The 20,304-nt window shown below is 53.1% G+C and overlaps 1 protein-coding gene across 1 annotated transcript in view; it reads left to right on the top strand.

Annotated features, from left to right (window-relative positions):
- The window catches only part of WDFY4 (WDFY family member 4), a 95,832-nt gene extending 77,372 nt beyond the window's left edge, over window positions 1–18,460 (top strand). Inside the window, exons 49-62 of the mRNA XM_087938117.1 lie at window positions 1,056–1,175; window positions 1,332–1,449; window positions 1,819–1,928; window positions 4,910–5,063; window positions 5,622–5,713; window positions 6,027–6,239; window positions 9,400–9,541; window positions 9,753–9,910; window positions 11,477–11,635; window positions 12,341–12,520; window positions 13,568–13,750; window positions 14,995–15,079; window positions 16,182–16,296; window positions 17,810–18,460. Coding sequence (XP_087794243.1) covers window positions 1,056–1,175; window positions 1,332–1,449; window positions 1,819–1,928; window positions 4,910–5,063; window positions 5,622–5,713; window positions 6,027–6,239; window positions 9,400–9,541; window positions 9,753–9,910; window positions 11,477–11,635; window positions 12,341–12,520; window positions 13,568–13,750; window positions 14,995–15,079; window positions 16,182–16,296; window positions 17,810–17,876 — 1,896 coding nt within the window. The 3' untranslated portion in view covers window positions 17,877–18,460. The remainder of the gene's footprint in view (window positions 1–1,055; window positions 1,176–1,331; window positions 1,450–1,818; window positions 1,929–4,909; window positions 5,064–5,621; window positions 5,714–6,026; window positions 6,240–9,399; window positions 9,542–9,752; window positions 9,911–11,476; window positions 11,636–12,340; window positions 12,521–13,567; window positions 13,751–14,994; window positions 15,080–16,181; window positions 16,297–17,809) is intronic.
- Window positions 18,461–20,304: the final 1,844 nt, after the last annotated feature.

The raw sequence follows: 20,304 nt of genomic DNA, 5'->3' as shown, positions 1-20,304 counted from the left end.
TATTATTTGGTGGAAAAGGGCCAGCCGAGGCTTTGGGGGTCTTCCTTGGCTGGGCAGGGGGCACGCCTGGCTCACTAGGTTCAGGGGTCACCAAGTTAAGTCAGCCAGCATGTCAGCTGATGGATCCAACCCCCTGGGATCCTGCATTGAGGCCACATTCGGAGGTGTTGCAGGCGTCCACTGGAAACGTCGCTTTGATCGTGAATGCAGGAAGGCATCACAAAAGCCCCCTCTGCAAGGCTGGGGGGGGAGGGAGAGAGGGAGGGAGGAGGGGGAGCTGCCCCGTTCCTCCACAAACGTTGTGCCAGCAGAACATACAACATACGTGAAGCCTTCATTGGAAGTAAAAAGATGAGCAGCCTGAGAGAGAATTGATAGCAAATGAGATCAGCTGTTATGCAGAAAACTTCTGCCGGTTTTTGGCGTTGGATTAGAAGGGGGCTTGTTACACAAGGGACCCCCAGTCAACTGTGGGGTTTTAGCAGACATTTGGGAGAAATATTTGTGCTCCATCTTTGCAGCAGCTTCTGGAAATAAGCTCCTCATCGGAGCTATTACCAGAGCGGCTCCCTCTCGCACCCTCCGAGGTGGAAGGAAGCCTATTTCCCAAGTGGAATCAGGAGAAACGTTGGAAGCTTGCACAGAATTGCAAGGCCGGCTTCCTTTACAGCCCCCTCTCGCCCTATGGACTAGGCAGCACGGGCCCAGAGACTGAGGCCTGCGATGGTCACACGGGGAGAGAATAAAAGCCACCATGTCATACACCATGACTTAGAGATCCAGGGGTTGTGAGACTGTAAGGGAAAGTAGAAGTATTAAGCCTCTGGGACTCTGGCCTCCAAAGAGAGGGCGGTGGGGGAGAGATGCCATCCGGACTACAGGCATCCATAGAAAGAGGCACAAAAGGAAACTAGGGGAACCAGCAGAAACTAGCGCCCCCCCCCTTCCCGTCCTAGAAAAATAGATTTAGAGAACGAGGCAATGGACGTGTTCATTGCCTGGGAGGCAGCCCAGCCACTGAGCCCACCACCATCCTTCTTTTCCCTTCCTGGCAGAGGAGAGAGATCAGCAACTTCGAGTACCTCATGTACCTGAATTCTCTGGCGGGACGGACGCCCAGCGACCTCATGCAGTACCCAGTGTTCCCGTGGGTCCTTGCAGACTATCATTCCCTGGTGAGCCTTTTCTCTGTGAGGCTGGACTGGAGCTTTGCTGAAAGAGGAAGGGGGCAGGAGGACACGGCGGCCTACAGGAAGTAGGTCAGGTCAGCCGCTGGAAGACTTGCCCCGCTTGGCCGCTGAGTCAAGGGACATGTTGCGTTTGCCTTCCAGACTTTGGACCTGACCCATCCAAGCACCTTCCGTGACCTCTCCAAGCCCATGGGGGCTCAGACGGAGGGCAGGAGAGAGAAATTCATCCAGCGCTTCAAAGAAGTGGAGAAGACCGAAGGTACCAACCTCATTTCCAGCATCAACAGGGGGTACCCCAAATCTCGCCCCCTCCAGAGCAGAACGGTGGAAGCAGCCCAAAGGTCTCCCTCACAGAACCCAGGGGGAATTAGGGGCTGGGGTGAATGGGGGGCATGGGGGGCCCCCCATGAGCAAACAAAGACCGCTAGAACTGGCTTGTTCTGGCATCTCCCCGAGTCATCGGTTAGCCCTGATCAGGGGTGCGCTTTGGTTAAAGATGCGCGTGGGAAGTTGCTCGATAAGGCACGTTATTACACATTTCAGGGATTGTTTCATTTTGAAGAAATCGAAACGGATTGATTTATCCAGAAATGAAGTCCATAAACTGTGGATTCCTTCCTGTTTGTAGGTAACCTCACAGCTCAGAGTCACTACTGTACTCATTACTCCTCCGCCATGATCGTGGCTTCCTATCTGGTCCGCCTGGAGCCCTTCACAGAAACCTTTCGGACTTTGCAGGTGGGCTGAACTTGGGTGGAGTCTAGCAAAGATGGGGGGCGGCGGCTCCCTGGCCAGACCCGGAGCCTTTGAGCTGCACAGGCCCTCACTCGGGACTCTGCCCTGAGCGCTCCTGGCGTTCAGGAAAGGGGCCAGCAGAGGGCGCCACAAGGGACTGTGCAGGCGGAAAGGGGTCGGGAAGCCCCGGGGAAGGGTTGTGCCCGAGGGTTGAGGGTGGGTCATGCGACAGTTACTCGGTCTTCATCATTAACTGCCCCCCGCCCCCCCCGCCCCCCCGCACTACCTCTTTTTCTTTTCTTTCATCCTTTTTCTGTTGCCTACCAGTAAAAATGCACTGCACCAAACACAAAACAGCCTTTAAGGTACTGAACAGTACACAACGGAAGAGTAATTAGATTTAAATTCACCTTTGGGGCAGTTCAGGACTTTAAAAAGTCAGTCCGGTGCTCTTTCAGAAGAAGTCCACGCTTTGGGAAGGGTCTCCGTGGGTCCAATTTTCATTGCCAAAATAGCCATGGAGCACAGAGAGAGTGTGTGTGTGGGGGGAGAGGGGAGGTTGTCGGTGTGGAAATGTTTGTGCAGCTTTCTAAAGTGCCTGACAAGAACTGGGCAGCCCCCCATCATCAACCAGGTCGTGGCATCCGGAAAGGGAAGGGAAACCCAAATGAAGAGAACCACCAACAACTAAGAATGAAAGTTGAGTGAAGCTTCAGCAACAGGGGAGGGATTGGGGGGCGGGGGGTGGGGGGCATCAGGAGGGCTAGCCCAGCAGAAGCAGGGGGCCTGGGCCCCTTCGCCCCTCCCTCCCTTTGGTCTGGGCCTCCTGGAGGAGCCGAGGTCGAGGTCAGGCCAGCCCTTGCGCCAATCTCAATTGGTAATCGTTACTGGCGTGGCAGTCTGGCAGCATCTCATTTCTGTACGGTTAACAGGGTTAAAAAGGTTTAAAAGCATAAGTGCTTTTAAAACTAACTAACTAAATAAATAAATGGAATAGTTCACTCCAGCACTATAAATGCAAGAAAATAATCCCGGGGGGTGGGGGGAAAACCCCCAGTGATGCTTAAACTAATAGCAGAAATATGCCACTCTCTTAGGAGGAAAGCAGAACTGCTAACGCAGCTTTCCTAGGTGTGGAGGGAGAACAGGGGCGCGTGGGTGGGTGCCTCCAGAGGCAGGGCGCAAGTCGCAGGTCAAAAGATGAAGGGAATCGGAGGCCTTCAGCTGCAAATCCCCCCCAGTCATAGGCTGGTTTAACAAAGGGAACTAAAGAAAAAGCTTTCATTTTCCATTATTGCTATAGAAAAAAGTAAAGAAAAATCTTTTGAGACATGAAAAACTGTGACAGGCAGAAAGACAACAGAAGGAGAGGCAACAGAAGTTGCAGATGAAGTTCACGTGCATCGTAAGAACGATTCTCCAGGCTGGAGTTTCATAATCCTTGAACTCCCTTGAAGGGAGCTTCGATCCGCTGTGATCGTGAAGACGATACGTCCGTTTCCCCTTTGGCAAGCCACCAGAGCCCGTTGCCAGCTCTGGGCTCTGCAGGGTCAGAGCGCCAATGGGGCTGCTCCTTCCCAGGCCGCCTTGCACACAGGGCCACAGAGAAGAGCCACCGGGATGTTCCATAGCTGCCTCCTTCCCTCGCATTCTGAGCGGAAGAAAGCCCACTAATTCGGATACAAATGTATGCAAATACAGTTATTAATATAAGAAATGCTGCAAATCAGTTATTGCTTTCTCTATAAATAATACAGGCGTTCGTTTTAGAGATATTACTTTCTCCAAAATGCATTAGACAGCTGCAAAAAAATTACATTTTTCTGGATGGTAATATCTTTAACCAGATTTGGGGCACTAACAACATTTTCTATGTAGATATTGTTTTTATTTAATACAGATAACCTTTTTATTACAAATCACATTGTCTCTCTAGAGATCACCATCGGCTCTCATAAAAATGTAAAAAGCAGAGGAAAACGCCTCCGTCGCATATTCTGGCCGCCACGTTGTATATATGTGGCTGAAGGCCTTTCCGAGAGGCTCCTTGTTAGCTGGCGCTTTCTGCAGGGTTGACTCGGCTTTGGAGCCACCGCAGTTTTGACTGGAAAATAGCTTGGGGGGGTGGGGAGGGGCGCTGCCTCCAAGGGATGATCTCCCCAACTCAGCAACAATGACTTTGCAACACCCCCGCTGAACTGCTCACGGTGCCTTGCCCTTACACAACCCCTCCGCTGTAGATTTCTTCCCAAGGCAGGGCAGGGCGCAGGGCCGTTAGTGGGAAGGAGGCTGGTCCTTACTTTGGGGCAGAACCCCCCTTGCGGACTTCCAGGGGGGCGTCCTGGGAGCACCATTTGCTTCCCTTTGGAGGGAGTGCAGTTACATGCGGACGTTTTGGCCTCACAGAGGGGAGCGTAAGTTTGAAGAAACTCTTAAGCGGACAGCAGCTGGCGCCACAACCTTCTGCCGGGCCCAGCTCTGCAAATCTGAAAGCATCCCCAGGATTCAAAATAATAGAACAACGAACATGGAAGGTGCAAGAATCGGAACCACCTTCTAGTCGATACTTGGCATCATTCTTTTGGGGGGTGGAAGAACAGCATGTCGATGTTTCTTCTGCCCAGCTAAGCGTGTCCCCCTTGCAAAATGTGAAACTTAGTGGAGCCGCACTTGCTTCCACCTGTACAATATTTTCTGTGCACATCCGCACCGCCACCCTCTCTCCAGAAGCACGACAGAAGCCTCCGGGGTTAATGGTTGGCAAGGAATTCGTTTCTCCACGTGCTTCATGCCGTTTCCTCCCAAGGGGCCTGGCCGGGGTTTGTCCAGGCATTCCAGAGCGCTTTGTCCTCCTGGCCCTCCAGAGCCTCCCGAAATGTCTTGTCCCAATCCCAGCCGGCAGTTCCAGCGGGTGGGTGGTTCCCGGTGGCTGTGGCCTAAAGCTCTGGGTGGTGGCATGGCTTCTCTTCTCGCCCCCTCCACAGGGCGGGGACCTGGATGTCGCAGAGCGCATGTTCCACAGCGTGAGGAGCACCTGGGAGTCAGCCTCCAGAGACAACATGACGGATGTCCGGGAACTGATACCTGAATTCTTTTATCTCCCTGAATTTTTAACAAACCACAACCACCTTGACTTTGGTGAGGGGGCATTCGCTGTGTTGGGCTCCCATTTGGAATCATGGGCTCCGCACCATTTTAGCATGATGGAGATGGATTTGCCTCTTGAGTGAAAGAGTCAAAATCAAAGCACTCTAGACGAACTAGTGCTCAAGCGCTCAAATAATGTTGGTATTTTGAGCTGGCTGGACGTCCCATTAAAAGCTTCCCTTTATGGGAAAGGCGCTCCTGCCTCAGCACCCCTCCCTTGTAAGATTTGTCCAGGGCTAAATCTGTTTTTCCTCATCAACGGATTCTGTCTAGACAAAAGCTGGACAGGTCACAGGGATTATCGGCTCGGCAGCTAAACCTGCTTGAAGCCCACATCACAGGTTTTGAACCCGGGGTGATCACCAAGGATCTTGGCCCACTCTTGCCTTCCAGGCTCTGTCACCAAATCCCAGTTGTCCTGGGAGGAGGGCTTCTACACCCTTACATCCCTGTGTACAGACGCTTTTATTGGTCCTTGGAGGGAGGAAAGCTCCTCTGTGTGTGTTGGCTCTTTTGTGCCACCCAGGCCTTCTCTCCCGTCCCTTGCAGGATGCTTGCAGGATGGGACCCGGCTGAATGATGTGGATTTGCCACCTTGGGCAGGAGGAGATCCTCACCGCTTCATTAGGCTGCACAGGCAGGTCTGTATGAAAGGGCAGCTGGAAAGGAGCCCAAGTCAGAGATTCTCTGTCTAATATTCTCAAAATATTTGCTTTAATCTAAAATAAAGCATAAGGAGAAATCTCCAAAAACAAAAAGGACTCCCTTGTGGCAGCCTTTACTCATAGCTTTTATAGTTTGTGGTGGGAGTTATACACGAGTCCACTGGTGGTAACCAGGCCTGTAGACTTCCTAAAGCCCCCCCCCGCTGCTTAGCCCCACCCCCCTCCTGGAAGAAGGGACAGGACGCCTCCCTGCCAGCCAGGCGGCTGAATGGGGCTGGTTGGGTTTCAGGCCCTGGAGAGTGATTTCGTCAGCAGCCACCTCCACCACTGGATCGACCTCATCTTCGGCTTCAAGCAGCAGGGCTCAGCCGCCGTGAAGGCCGTGAACGTCTTCCACCCCTATTTCTACAGCCACCAAGGGCAAGCGGGCAGCCCCGAGGACCCTCTGCTCAAGAGCACCGTCCTGGGGTTTGTCAGCAATTTCGGACAGATCCCACAGCAGGTACGATGCAAACCATGGCCAGGCAGGTGCCCTCGGGCAACCATGGATATAGAGTTAGCATTTTGATCTCACGTTGAGGTGCGTTATCCTGATGGGATTTCTTGAAAAAGTAACCCGGTTGGTTTGAGAATATTTGTTCCAGCCACCCCTGAAGCAACACGAAAACCTATCCTTATTAATAGAACATTAATTCATCCAATGATGGTTGGGTGACTCTAGAAGAGGTACAAGCAAAGATCCCGCCTGTGTCTGCATTTATGTGCTAACTTTTCTGATAATCTCTGTGAGTTTAACCCCATTCGAATAGATTAAAAGATCACATGTCAGCTTTTCTTCACCTAATCAGTAATCAAGCTTATTAGGTGCTATTGTTTAATTGTTTAGCTCCTTCATTGGACTTGAATCTTTTCTTCTTCCAAGTTTCTAAAAGGCTTTTCATGTGAATGCTTACACCTCACTCTGTCAATCTCTGGGTAAGGAGGAGGAATTCCTGTGTAGAGAAACGTCCGGCCATTGAGGGTTGGCAGAGCAAGAGGTATCGTAGAAGTAGGCAGGAGTCTCCTTCCTTGCACCCTCCAGCACAGTGGTCACCAACCAGTGGGCCAGGGATGGTCTGCAGAGAAATGTCACTCCCAAAGCAATTAATCCAGGCTCCACAGGAACACAAGGCTGCGCCACTCACATGGCCCATGAGAACGTGTCATGTTGCTTGCATTGCGAACAACGAGGTAGTGAGGGGAGGGGGAAAGGGCGGAGGGGGGAATTTGCCCCACGCGCCTGGCCTGGCCACTGGACTGCTTCTTTCCGCTTCTTTCTTCTTCTGCTTTTGGCTGCATGCAAGGAAAGCAGCCAAAGTCTTTCTTTCTCTCCCCCAAACTCTGCCAGAAATGAGTCTTTCAGACCCTGCAAGGCCTCCTCCTCCAAGAGGCTGCACCGGCAAAGACTCATTTCTGGTGGAGTTTGGGGGGAGAGAAAGAAAGACTTCTGCTGCTTCTGCTGCTTTCCTTGCTTGAAGCCAAAAGTCTCTCTCCCCCCCACCCTGAAAACGGAGCTAGAGACGGTATCCTGCGATCCCAAAGAATGATCAGTAGGAAAACAGGGTGGGGAATTTTCCTGCAGACCTTTTTGGGGATTTTCCCAGTGTCTCCGGTCCACAGGATTTAAAATTATGAGTTTGGTGGTCCCTGAGGTTGGCAACCCCTGCTCCAGCAAATATGTCTCTTATGACACAATAATGTAACACAAAGAAACATTATAATATAAATACATTTAATGGGTTAGAGTGTTCCATCCAGTGACTACTGTAAGCCAAAGCCGTGAAGGTGTATCCAAGTGTACAGGAGGTGGAGGTCAGCTTTTGTAAGAAGGGCAGTGTGATGACCCAAAGGGGCATTGCACAACAGCAACAAAGTCACAAAAGTAGGTAAAGTCCCTTTAATACCTCCAACTTGGCCTCCAATGTCCAGTTATCATTGCCTGGAGAAAAAACTCTCCCAAGAACAGGGAAGAAATTCAGTCCGACCCCAAAGTACATATAAATTATAAATAAAAACCAACACAAACCACACTGCAGCAATTAACAACACAGGGCGGGATAAGGAATTGCAGACTTCACAAGATATTGAAACACACACAATTGGGAGGATGCCAGAACCCAGATAAGACTTGACAAACAAAGATCATTCACGCTTTGCTTCCAGCAAGGTGCTGTGCGCAAACACCCTTTTAAAATCCTGTTTTCCCAGCTGCAGCTGATGAAGGAAATCAGGGCCCTTTTCTCCCCCGTAACCCACACAAATCATGTTGCTCCCTTCTCCACTCCTCCCTGCGTGCCCTAGGATGAAGAGGGGGTGGCCTTGGGTCTTCCTCTGAAGGCCCAGCCAGACTGTGCCCTTCCCCCGTTTCTTCCACAGCCTCCGGAGACACACTCCCCTTCCCTGTCAGCTGCTTGGCCTCCCCCTCAGAATTGGACTCCAGCAGGGGCATGACAGGCAGGCACCCAGAGCAGCTCTCCAGGAAGGAGCAGAGGCGAACAACTCATCAATCTCGAAGAAGTCGTTTCAAGGCCCAAAGTCCAACCCTCCTTCACTCGGGTCTCATACGGCCACCTGGGCGGCTTCTGTGGATAGTTTGCGGGGAGCAGCTTGCGGTTGTGGGTTTAGGCACTTTTCAGAAACTGTCTCCTATACAGAGTGACTTTCCTGTGCGTTTCTCTTCCAGTGAGAAACGTCTCACTGCTTCTTGGAAGAAATTCCCTGGTGTTGAAGAGCCAGGAGTGCTCTCTTTCCAGGACCCCTTAAGAGCGGAGATGGTTGAGAATTATTCTGGCCCGTGGAGATGAAGCTTAACTCCTTCGGTCGCATGGTTCTCCTCCTGGGGAGCAGAAGGGGCTTTCTCCTTCCAGCGTAGGTTGTCATTAAAGACCCGTCTACTCTGGATAACTTTGGCAGGCTGGATGGGGAACGACCCTGAAAGCCAAGGATGAATTAGTAGCCTCCAAGCCATTCGTGCATTTCTCCAAGCAAATGAGCCCAAATTATCCGCTAAGGAGTCATTTCTCTCTCTTGGGGCTAACCAGCGCCCACCTAAAGCATTGGTACCCGGAGCATTTTGCTTCGGCTACAGGCAAAGGCAGAGCCACGGAGTATCAATGCCCGGCGCTCACCAAAAGCTCAGCCGAACATCAGCGAAGATGTGGGGGGGGGAGCAGCAGGCGCCTTTCATGATGCCAGGCTACTCTTGGACCAAACCAGGAGTAATTCTCTGGTCTGGGCTTGACCAGTTTTCTGCCCTTGAATTCTCCCCTGGGCCCTTCTCTCCTCTTTGCTGGTCTTTCTGAAAGAAAGCAAGGATCGCCCACCTGTTCTCATCAGCGATAGAGGCCTGGTGTCCCCACCCTGGGACACAATATAATTTTACTCTTTTATTCATTTAGAGTTTTAATTTCTGCCTTATTTTGTTAATACTGTACTTAGTGAAATTTTTTCAGAGGTTTTGGGTTGCTACTATAACTCCTTTGCATTGAGAAGTAAAAGGTAATTTGTAAGAAAACAGGTATTTTAAAAATACACAGTGGAGCTCCTGCTGCCTATGTATGTTACTTTACAGGATCCATTGATTTGCTGCAATTCGTTTGTTTATGGTTCTTTTTCATTCTCAGCTTTTTACGAAACCACATCCTTCCAGAAATGCTGTGAGCCTGAGGAAACACTCAATGGGGAAAAACAGCGTCCTTTTTCCTTCTCCGGCTCTCTCCGTCAGTAATCTGTATAATCTGAAACCGTCATTGGTTATTCCCAAAGGTATACAGACCTCATAAAGGGTGCACAAAGAACATTATAGCACCTGGTCCAGGGCCCTTTCTTTTGGCACATAGAGCAGTTTCTAAGAGGGGAATTAGGGGAGAAAGAGAATTCTAGATGGCACAAAACTTTCTGGGACAAATTCAAGTAGCAGATTTCCTCCTCCCCCCTTTAAAATGTGTTCTGAAGTTGTTTTCTTTCTCTTCTGTAGAGGCACCACATGGGCCTGTGGGTCATATCGTATGTACAGAAAGGGGGATTTTGGCTGTGGAGAAGAAGAGTCTGTTGCTTCCTCCACTGTGGAATAAAACCTTTTGCTGGGGATTCAGTGACTTCACCTGCTGCCTGGCTGATTCTGGATCAGACAAGGTAAGGATGAACTACGGGTTGGGCCGCTCAGCGACGAGCAGGCCGATCCCTCCCTCCCTCCATCCGTGGGGTGCATTCCACCATTTGTCCCTGTCTCGCCTCCTCTTCTGCCGGAGGGAGCATCATGCCTTAGGTAGGTCCACCCACAGGTGGAAAGGTCTGCAGAACTTAGCAAATGCACCAAAAGTTCTTGAACAAAATCATCAATATAGTTGTCTGCAACTTATATTGGACGGAAAGGCAAGACATAATTAAAAGTAATAATAACTTCAATCTGGATCTTTCTCTTTGTACTTGAATACATTACAGACAGGAGACCGTGTCATTCGCTTTCTGCAGCGTCGTTTCTCCTCGTGTGCAAAACATAGATGAGTAACGTCAGTTAGTGTTTAAACAATGTGCAAAAGTTACGGCCACAATTTTATAGGTGGGATTGCCTGGGGCAAAGAGCAGAGCTCCTTCTCTCATCAGCTTTTCCTGCCAGAGAGTCCTGTCAATCACTGTTCTGACTATATTAACATCTACATAATAAAAATATGCATTTGATTACATTCGGTCTGAGCTTCCCTTAAAATGTTGGGGTGCCACACTCTCTTTCCCCCATGTTCGTTCTTCTTCCACTTCCTGAACTAAACCGTGGTTGATACAAGGATTGAGGGTCGTTCTCTGACTTCTTTGCCCTTTGAGTTTACCGTTAAAGGAAGCCAGAAATTTCCCGAAAGGACTTCAGGCTTTCTTAGAATTTGTCAGATGTCGCAGTAATTAAAATCACCCGGGACTTTGATTTCATACCTCTTGGGAAGTCCGGCTGTTCTCCTTCGGAAGAATTCAGCAGCGTTTCATTTTTATTTGTGCCTCCATTCATTTCAGGGGTGTGTGTGTGTGATGGTGGATGCCTTGGCCCCACCCAGCACGGCCTCCTCCTCCTCCTCTCCCCTCCTGAGCAACGCTCTGGGCCAGGGGAGCCAGCAGGGAAGGGGGGGGGGATGGTGGTTCTCCTGTGGGTCAGAAGCCCAAAAGAGAAGCTGGCGTTAAATGCTGAAATGAAGGCCAGTTACGAGAGGTTAACTGGATGAGTGAGAAATCTCTTCCCCTCTTTCAGCAGCGCAGATGAGATAGATGCATTTTTCAGGTTAATAAGCAACAGGAAACATTCCGAGTATATTTTGAAAGGAATATATTCATTATTATGAATTCACTAGTATTGGTTAATACTATAAATTGTTTGTTGGTCTCTCACTAGTGTTTGAGACTTGGATAAAGAAGCTGTTATCAGTGGAGGCTGCAGAAGGAAAGCATAGACTTTACATTCAGAAATAATTTGGTAGACCACATTTTACAGAAGATCTGGCAAAAAAACAGTATGAAATTGTTTCAAAATTCGTATTTGCTTTTCAACTGTTTTGTATTGCTTTTTTTAAAGTCTTAACTCAATTAAAATTCCACATAAATATATAAGCATATCAGGATGCGTGCCTGTAAGCATTGCCTCCATTTCACTGCCCCTCTTCCCTCGCCCTCTTCTCTGCTCCCTCCTGCCTCGCGGGTGCTCCGTGGCCCACGCAGAAGGTGGCCGTCCTGGAGGCTCCGGCTGACTGGGGCGACTGCCTCTGCGCTGTGTCTCCCGCACCCAGCAGCCTCATCACGTCCGGAAGCAGCGCCGTGGTGTGTGTCTGGGACCTCTGCAGGAGCCCAACGGGGCCCCCAGCCTTACTTCTGAAACAGGTGGGTCTTAGAAGTTTCACTGGCTTGATTAGTTTCGGTGTCTTCTGCACGTACAGTCATGGATTAAATGTGGCCTGTTATGAAGACGAACGGTGCTGGGGAGGCAACCAAGACCCAGCTTAGTGGAGTGGCCGATAGGAAGGCAATTGTGTGAAGCAGGTTCCGGGAAGGAAGATTCTGCATCGTGGCAGAAGAAAGCCAAATAGGTAGCTGGCCCAGCCCAGGTGTTCCTCAGCCAGGGGGAGCCGCTTTCCAGGGGCCCTGCTGGAACCCAGGCGGCTGCGGCTGCAGCTGCGCTTCCATAAGACTCTCCAGGGGCTGTTTGGATGACCCTGGCCGTTCGGCCTTCAGCAGTTGCCAAAGGAGGTTTCCTTGGACTTTCTGCACCCGCCCATCAGTGGAGGGAGGACTCTGTGTGTGAAAACTAAGGAGGGATCATGGGCCTTGTGCAAGCGGGGGGGGGGCATCCTTGTACATCAGGGAGGAGTTCCTTATTTCACCCACCCGACTTACACGGCCACTCCTCTCCCTTGTAGGTGACCCTGGAGGGCCTTCCACTGTACTTGGGTTTCTCCGCAGGGCACCTGGCAGGGCCCGTGATCCTGCAGCTCAGGCTGTGCCTTGGGACTCAATCCCACTCCCCGCTCCTCTGTGTGTGTGTGCGCATGTGTGTGCGTTGTGCTCACTGCCTGCCTTGCTCCCCAGCCTCTGTATGGACACACACAGCCAGTGACCTGCCTGGCTGCCTCCACGGCCTTTGGCCTCCTGGTGAGTGGCTCTGCGGACGGATCCTGCCTCTTCTGGGACCTGAACCAGCTGAGGTGCCTCACCCGGCTTCCTGCACAGGAGGCCGGCCTCTCGGCGGTTGCCATCAATGATTCCACGGTAAGGCCTTCATCCATCATCCTCCTCCTGACAGAGCCACGAACGTTTCATGATGGCTTAATGGGAGCTCTTCTCCGCGAGAAACCATTCCGAGGCGCGACCGATTGATTTTCTATCTCTTTTTACTGAGGTTTTTAATAGGATCCTGGATGTTGAGAGGGGCACTAAAAGCAATTTCTGAGTCAGAGTGGAGGATGAGGAGGAGGAGGGGGGGGCTGTTACCCCCGAGGGCTTTTGAGAGCGTTTGCCCTCTGGTGTGTTCGGCTGCATGCAGCCCTCCCGAGGCCACGGTTGGGTGCCAGTGGGTGAAGGAGCAGAAGTCTCTCCCCCCGCCCCCCCCCCAGGGTTCCCTCCCCTTGTCTGCATCGTCCAGGGTCCTCTTGGGAGACGAAAGTCCCCTCCTAGCTGCTGGTGCCTGGGAAGCAGCAGAGACTCCCAGAGAAACGTGTGAGTTGAAGCGGGGAAACGTACTTGCAGGGAAGTGTTTGGGGTGCATAAAACCAGTGAAGATCGAGGCAGAGGCTTTGGAGCTGGGAAGGAGCCGAAAGGGGAAGGATTGGACCACTAGTCCTCCCTTCCGTCCGTCCGTCCATCCATCGGACCTCTCACTCCCTGTCAACGACGACGGGGACCGACCTTGGAGAGAGGAGCCAGATCAGCCCCAGCTTCAAACCCCACAGCCTGCCCCCCCCAAAGGACATCAAAGGCTGCTAAGAGGCCAAGGAGAGCGGGGACAGATGCGGGGTGGGGCCCCCCATCCCGCTCTCGCCAGGGGCCACCAAGGCTGTTCCTGTCCCACACCTGGACCCGAACCCTGACTGGAAGGGACTCGGGGTTTCATCCGAGGCCCCCGAAGCAGCCATGCACCCCGCTTCCCGCACCCCCTTCCCTGAAAGGGGCAGGCTGGGTTCAGCCAACCTCTCCTCTGTGTCCCCCGCCTGGGCTCTTCCCGCCTGACCCGGCCCCCTCTCCCGCCTGGGGGCAGGCTGGCCGCCTGGCCTTCTGTGCGCGATGGAGAGGCCTGAGCTGCTTGGGGGCCTTTTGCAGGGCGAGGTGGCTTCGTGCGCTGGAGAGGCCCTGAGCCTCTGGACCGTCAACGGGCAGCCCCTGGCCAAAGGAAGGGCCCCCTTAAGGCCCGGAGGGAGCCTCTCCTGCTGCTGCTTCTTCGAGGTGAAGGACTGGGACGCACAGGGTCTCCTTGTCACGGGGGACACAGGTGGCTGCGTGCAGGTAGGACCCTCCAAGGGGCGGGAGAAAGCCCCCCCCTCCAGGAACGCCCTGTTCTGTCCCAGGAGCGGAGATGGTGTCCGCCTGTGTGGGAGGGGAGCACAGCAGGGGCAGCTCCTCAGAAGGCCTGGACAAGGGCACCTGCCTCCCTGTCGCTCTCCTCTTCTTTAGGTGGGGAGGGGCTGCGGGGGGCTGGGGGTTCTGAAGCCAAGGTGACCTGGAGACGCTGCTGTCTCTGTGGGGAAATGGTTGGGGGAGACTGGATGGAGCGTTCTTCCTCCTCCTCCTACTCCTCCTCCCCAGTGGGGGAAGGAGGTGGGGAAAGCGGGGGGCTTGCTTTCAGCCCACCAAGGCCATGTTGGGAGGGGGGCCGCCTCCCCAGTTCCAGTCGGTCGGGTGGGGCTCCTCCTCCAAGTGCCAGGTGGGGACGACTCTCCCGAAAGAGCCCACCCACCGTTTTGAGTTAGAACCGCTCAGGAGGATGCAGAGTTTTGCCCTTGAACGTCCACACAATGGCGTGTTCTCAGCCTGCGTTGCGTTTCCTTCTACTAACTCACTGAACTGGTTTAAAATCAGGAGGGCATTTTAAGTGTTTCTGATTTCTCGGGAAGGAGTTTTTGAAGAAACCAGGCAAGGCCGCCCTGGCACCATCCCTGCCCTGATCGGGCAAAGGTGCAGAGGCCCACCTGCCAGACCCCTCCCCCACCCCACCCAGCTGAAATCCGGGGGGGGGGCTTTCGTTTGCTGAGCTCTTATTTTAAAGGACAGGCAGGAAGACCGCAATGGGGGTCTCCCTCCTCGGGGGCTACATGTGTTTGGAATCCAAGCCCCATGGGGGGGGGGAGGGAGAATCAGGTTTCCTTCAGGGCCCTTCTCTGTCCTCCATCTTCAGAGCACAGGTAGTCCTTGACTTATGGCCATAATTGGGACCAGAGTTCCTCTAGCTAAGCGAGGTGGCTGTTAAGTGAGCCATGCCTCATTTTACGACTTTGTTGTGATTCTCCGCAGTTGTAAAATGAATCACCCAGTCATTAAGCAAGTCCGTCTTCCCCTGTTGGCCTGGCTTGCTGGAAGCCAGCCAGGAAGGTCAGAAAAAGCGACGGGGGGGGCTGCAGCCGTCATAAATGCATGACAAGCATCTGAATTGCGATTACGTGACTGTGGCCGTAAGTGTGGCCACAGTCACGTAATCCCCTTTCTCCCACCCCCGGATTGGCACTTGTGACCGGTTTTCCTGGACGTTTCAGGTCTGGAAGCTCGAGGCCGCTTCCCCAGAGAGGCCGGGAGAGGAGCCGGTGAGCGAAGAGGCCGGCAAGCGCCAAGCCCAGCAGGGTAAGGGCGAACACCAGGCGCGGGAAGCTTAGCAGGAGAGGAGAGGGCTGCCGGCCTGCAAGCGGCCAGCAGGGGGCTCCCTCGGCCCAGGTTTCGCCCACTCCGCCGCGCCGAGGGAAAGGCAGAAGGGGCGGGGGGAGGGGGGGGGGCGCTGCCTGGGCCGAAGGCGGCGGCCTCAAGCGAGGCCCCGCAGACGCAACCGGGACTGCTGGGTCTGGGCGGCCGCGTATTTAACACGCATGCGCACGCCTGTTCGGGAGCTGATCGCACCCGTTCCAGCAGGCGTTTCCTCCCCCCTCCGCAAGGCAAATGGGCGCACCACAGCACGTGAATGGACGAACGCAGACGGTCCGCTGGAGATTCATGGGGGAAAATCTATCTGTGTGGTTGCCAAGAGTTGCCCCGACACGCAGCCATCAGTGGCGGCGGCGGCGGCACAAGTTCAGCCCCTGTCCGGAAGAGGCTCATTTCCTCAGCTGCGTAGCATCTACAGAAGGTTTAGGATCGGCTCAGGCGGGGAGCTGCCGGGCCTCTGCCTTGCCTCACTGCGGAGGCCGCCCGTTGTTAACGACAGCAGCCGCGGCCGGGCATCCATCCCTCGGTTTTGCAACACTGGAAAGAGGATGATCCTAACCAGGAGCACTAAATATAAAGCTGAAGTAACCATGATTGAATTACATTATTTGCACAGTATTCTTGGCATTTAATTACTGATTGTTCAAGGAGCAGATTTAGGTAGGTTGACAATAACCGGGACTTTAGGCAATGTGTTTTCACCGGGCAATTATGGGCTGCATCATAACCTGACAGCCAGGGATTCTGGGACAGCTTCTTAAGCCCTGAAACAGTCAAGGCTGACGAAGAATTCTGCTGAACTAGGCACGCAATTTAGAAAGCAATAATACACAAATCCAATTTGGCCGCAATTGGTACAGCCCCCGTATCACGGGCTGAAGATTCAACCGGGACCGGCCGGCCCTTCTGGCAGCCACGCAGGCGGGGATGAAGGCACGTTGCTTCTCCGGTTAACGGGTTATAAATCACAGTATCTTCTCATCTCCAAAACGAACCATCTCACGTTCCCTTCCCATCCTCCCGGCAGGCGGCCGAGCGGAGAAAGCGGCCTTCGTCCTGCACCGAGAGCTGCTGCTTCCCACGAGCCCCGCGGAGGGAGCCCCGCGACCCGCCTCGCCCGTCACAGCCCTGGCGGCGTCCAGGTAAGCCTTCCCCCTGCAGTACCCGGTCAGCTCGCTAGAGGGCGGGCGAGCTGCACCCTCGGCGGCTCCGGCGGGGAAGCCGCCGTTGTTTCTCCCCCGCCGGCCGCAAGTGGGAAGCGGGGGCTGCCCAGTAGGGCCCAGCCAGCCCCACCGCCGCAGAGCCTGTCCACCGCCCACAGCCGCCATCCAACGGCCCCGTCGTCTCCCGCAGTTTGGGTAGGAATAGGGAAGGAGCCGAGGGGTCCACCTAGGGCCTCCCGTGGCCTCTTGCAGCAAGCAAGAGAAGATGCCCCTCTGACGGGTGAGAGAACTACCCGCCCTGACCGGGAGGCCTTTAAGCGTTGCTGCCTTTTTAGCTGCAAAGCAAAAACGGGGGTTGTAGAGCAGGAGGGAAAGTACCGTTGAACTTCCCAAGGGAGTCAGTCAATCGGCCCGCATCCCAGCTCCCACCTCTTCTTGACCCGCTTAATGGATGCATCCGGCCACCCGGGCAGCCCCCGGGGGGAGCCAAGGCAGAGGGGAGAGGCCGGCTCCTTCCAGCGGCCCAGCAGCCTCCGGATTCGCTGGCTGGGATCCCCAGGGACCCTGGGGGGGGGGGGACGGGGAGGGAGAAATCTGCTTCCACCTAGCAGGGATCTCGGCCATAGTAGGGAAAACAACGTTTCGGCAGAGATGTTGTGGGGTGGTGGTGATTTTTGAATTTTTATGTTTGTGCTTAAGCCTAACAATTGGTCTCTGGTATTTTCTGTGTATAATTTTTCATTATCTTTCCCCAGTCTAGCCTGTAACCTGATTTAGACCTGATTTCAAATGCTAAACAGAGCTGGCCTTATTTAGCCTTTTCAAAATCAATCAGCTATCTCCAAATTAAGGCATAAAGTGTTAGTTGACCTAAAGGGAGCCCCTTTAGAACGCAGCCACGTCCTACTGTACTGTTTCCATTCTAGGAGCCACAGCACCCAAATAATCTGAGCCTACTAGTTTCTTCTTAAATGCAAATATGCTATCAACACAAAACAAAACAACTCCCCAAAGGTGAGCCTGGTAGCCTGGAAGTCCTTGATCACGGTCAGGGTGAAAACAGTTTTTCAAAGAAACACAAATGGACTGTGATATTATGAGACCTCATGAAAACACCAGAATGCAAACACAATACTCTCCTGTAAAGTCGGGAGTCCCCCATTTCTACAGAAAGGTTAGCACCTCTGAGCTGCGTCTCTGGTTAACCTCTTACCAAATAAGTATTTTCAAGATGGACTGGATTAAAATATATGACTAAGTATTGAAGAACAGAGGGGAGATACTACAATCTAAAGATTATTTCAGTTAGCATTTCTTCCAAAGCTGCTCCAGAGGTCTTCAAATATGGATCTGACTTTAAAGTGTCATGGATGGCATCGTCCTCCCACTGTAGTAATGATTTTGGGCAGAAGCGTCCCAGGCGATTGCAGTGCTCTCAGCCATATTACTCCTAAAACTCTTTTTTTTTCTTCTGTCTCTACTTCCTCCCTAGGAATTATTCCAAGCTTCTGGCCGGCAATGAGGACGGGAAGATCATCTGTTGGTCAATTGATGAATAGAAGGAAGAAGTACAGTGTAAATGTAAATCCCAGCAAAAGCTCCTTAGCTGAGTCAAGGATGGGATGGATCTGACTCACCTGAGTCGAGAAATGATTACCTTGGGCAGGGCAGATGGGAGAAATGTTCAGGACTATTTGGCCCCAAAGCCTCTCCCCCTGGGGCCTTGCCAGGCTGAGGTAGCAAGTTCCCACTGGAGTTTTCAGAAGGGCCCAGGCCCAGGGGATCTGGGGGCCGATTTCTCCGGAGATGAACTGGCAACTGAGACAGGGGCGAAAATTCTCCGATCTTTGAAAGCCTCTTTCTGCCCTCCCCAGCACCAAGGAACAAATTAATCTATGAAAATGCTCAGCTCAACTAGTATTACCTAAATATTATTGAATAACTCTGGGTCTTATTTATTATCAATATTTTTGCTTTCCTGAAACTTTAGCAATGGAGGATTAAGTTTCACAGGATTCATCCTGATATCTGAATTTCTGGCAGTTTCTTTTGTCCCTCCCTTAAAAAAAAAGGGGCCACACAACCACAGATGTTGACCGAGACCCTGCTGAGTTTGTGTGGAGGAATTAAAGTTTTCCACTCAGCCTTTTTTCTTCTCTGACTAATAGCAACCAGAGTGGCTGCTCTGCTTGCCCAGGAGCCGGTCTGAGTTGACTCCGGTCTGCTGGACCAGAAGCAGAAACCGAAGTGAATTGCACCAGAATGGTTCTTGGGAATGATGAGAGAGACGGGAAAGCCACCCTTGGGGTTCTGGGGTTGCCCTTACTTCGGTCTTGACCTTTCCTTTTCTCTGCGCAGCCAAGCCCACTTCAGCTCCCAGGGGTAGCTGCACCTGCGTTTAGCGCTTGATGCGGTGCTTTTCCCTAGGAGATTCTCGGTAGAGGCTGCGCGGTTGCTATTTTGGCTACGGAAAATAAACTGAGCTCACCAAGTCTGATTTGGCCAGCCTGTAGATGACTGGATGGCCTTGTCAGCAAAAAGAAGGTTGAGCGACAGCTGTTCATTGCGATAGTCCACAGAAGGGAAAGCCAACGGGGGCTCCTTCTGCCACCCAGGCACCCCAGAGGCCCAGAGAAGAAGCCAGGCTGCGACCTCACCTCAAGGGGCCACCCGATATGCATCGTGTTGGGGGGGTTGTTTGTTTTTAATCTCTGGCCCCTGGTGTGGATTTGGGCTCTGGCCATGAGGTGTCTCTCTGCAGTCCGCCCGCAGGCAGGTGTCCAGCTTGATCCTTAGACTGCCAGCAAGGCTCCTGTGTCAGAAGTCAGGGACACTCCTGCAGGTTGTGCCTGCCTCTTCTCCCCCCCACCCCCCCCCCACCCCGTTTGTCCTGGGTCCTCGGCTGCATTCTCGCATTCGCTCACTCCGGGCCTCCTTGCTGGATCTCCCTGGAGCCCTGCTGAGACAGTTGTGGCCCTGGGAGCCCCCTCGACTCCGTCTCCCCACGGAGGACTGGGAGGCCAAGCGTGACAGCTGCCAGCTGGTCCCTGCTTTCCTGGCTGTTCTTCTGGAGCGGGACAAGGGCTGAGCAGCCAGCCAACCAGCCAGCCGCTGACCTGCATCTTTCCACAGCTGCCCGGGGTTACTTAGCCTCTCCTCCCTCCGCCTGGAAATCCCGGTCGGTCGGGTGGTGGTCTTGGCCTGTGAGTGGAATGCAGAGTGGCTCCTTTGCCTCCGTCTCTCTCTCTCTCCCAGCGTTTCTGTGTGTCACGGCCTGAGCTGTGATCAGTGGGAGTCGGGCTGGGGGAAATCTACTGGAGCCTGCCTAATTGTCCCAAACACAACGGTTCACTAGAGTGGAAAATAGTTTCCATCTATCTAAGTGAAGAAGATAATGACCTTTTAAATAACAGAAGCAATTTGATCTCAATACCGCAATTACTGTGAACTCTCAAAATGCCAAAGTGCTGGGCACTTTCAAAATAACTTAATTTAGACATTTATAGCTCTTAGACACTGCTAGTTTCTTATCTAACCTAATTATGGGTTGTTCAGGAAATGGCAGAGCATGCCAATTAATGTTATTTTTTATGGAGAGAGATAGGAAGGCCTTTGGCTCCCTCCTCCTGCAGGCAGGAGCTGTCCTCCTTGGCCGGCTCTCCTTCCAGCCCCGCCACTGAGGGGGCAGCCGAGCTGGGTAGTTGGAAGACAGGCACAGATCCCCCCAAAACAGGCTTTGGTGTCTGCGAGGAGACAGCCGCCCCCTGTCCGCGTGTCCTTGTGGCAGCCGGATCCTCTGCCGGATGGCGGAGCAGGAGCACCGGGTGCAGAAGCCGAGCGTGGCCGCCTCCTGAGGGCAAAGTGGGTCTTTCCAAAGGAGGGTGAGGAGGGGCCACGGCTAGGACAGCCAGGAGCCACTTCCCACGTTACACCTGGAAGGTAGATGTTATTAGTAGATGCCCTGCCCTCTGGCTCTGGGCGCAGGAG

Source organism: Pseudonaja textilis, chromosome 8 (assembly GCF_049901715.1).
Source record: "Pseudonaja textilis isolate UNSWEBS1 chromosome 8, rPseTex1.2, whole genome shotgun sequence".
Lineage (NCBI taxonomy): Eukaryota > Metazoa > Chordata > Lepidosauria > Squamata > Elapidae > Pseudonaja > Pseudonaja textilis.
The sequence above is the reverse complement of the archived record's forward strand: the minus strand, read 5'-3'. Positions and strand labels throughout refer to the sequence as shown.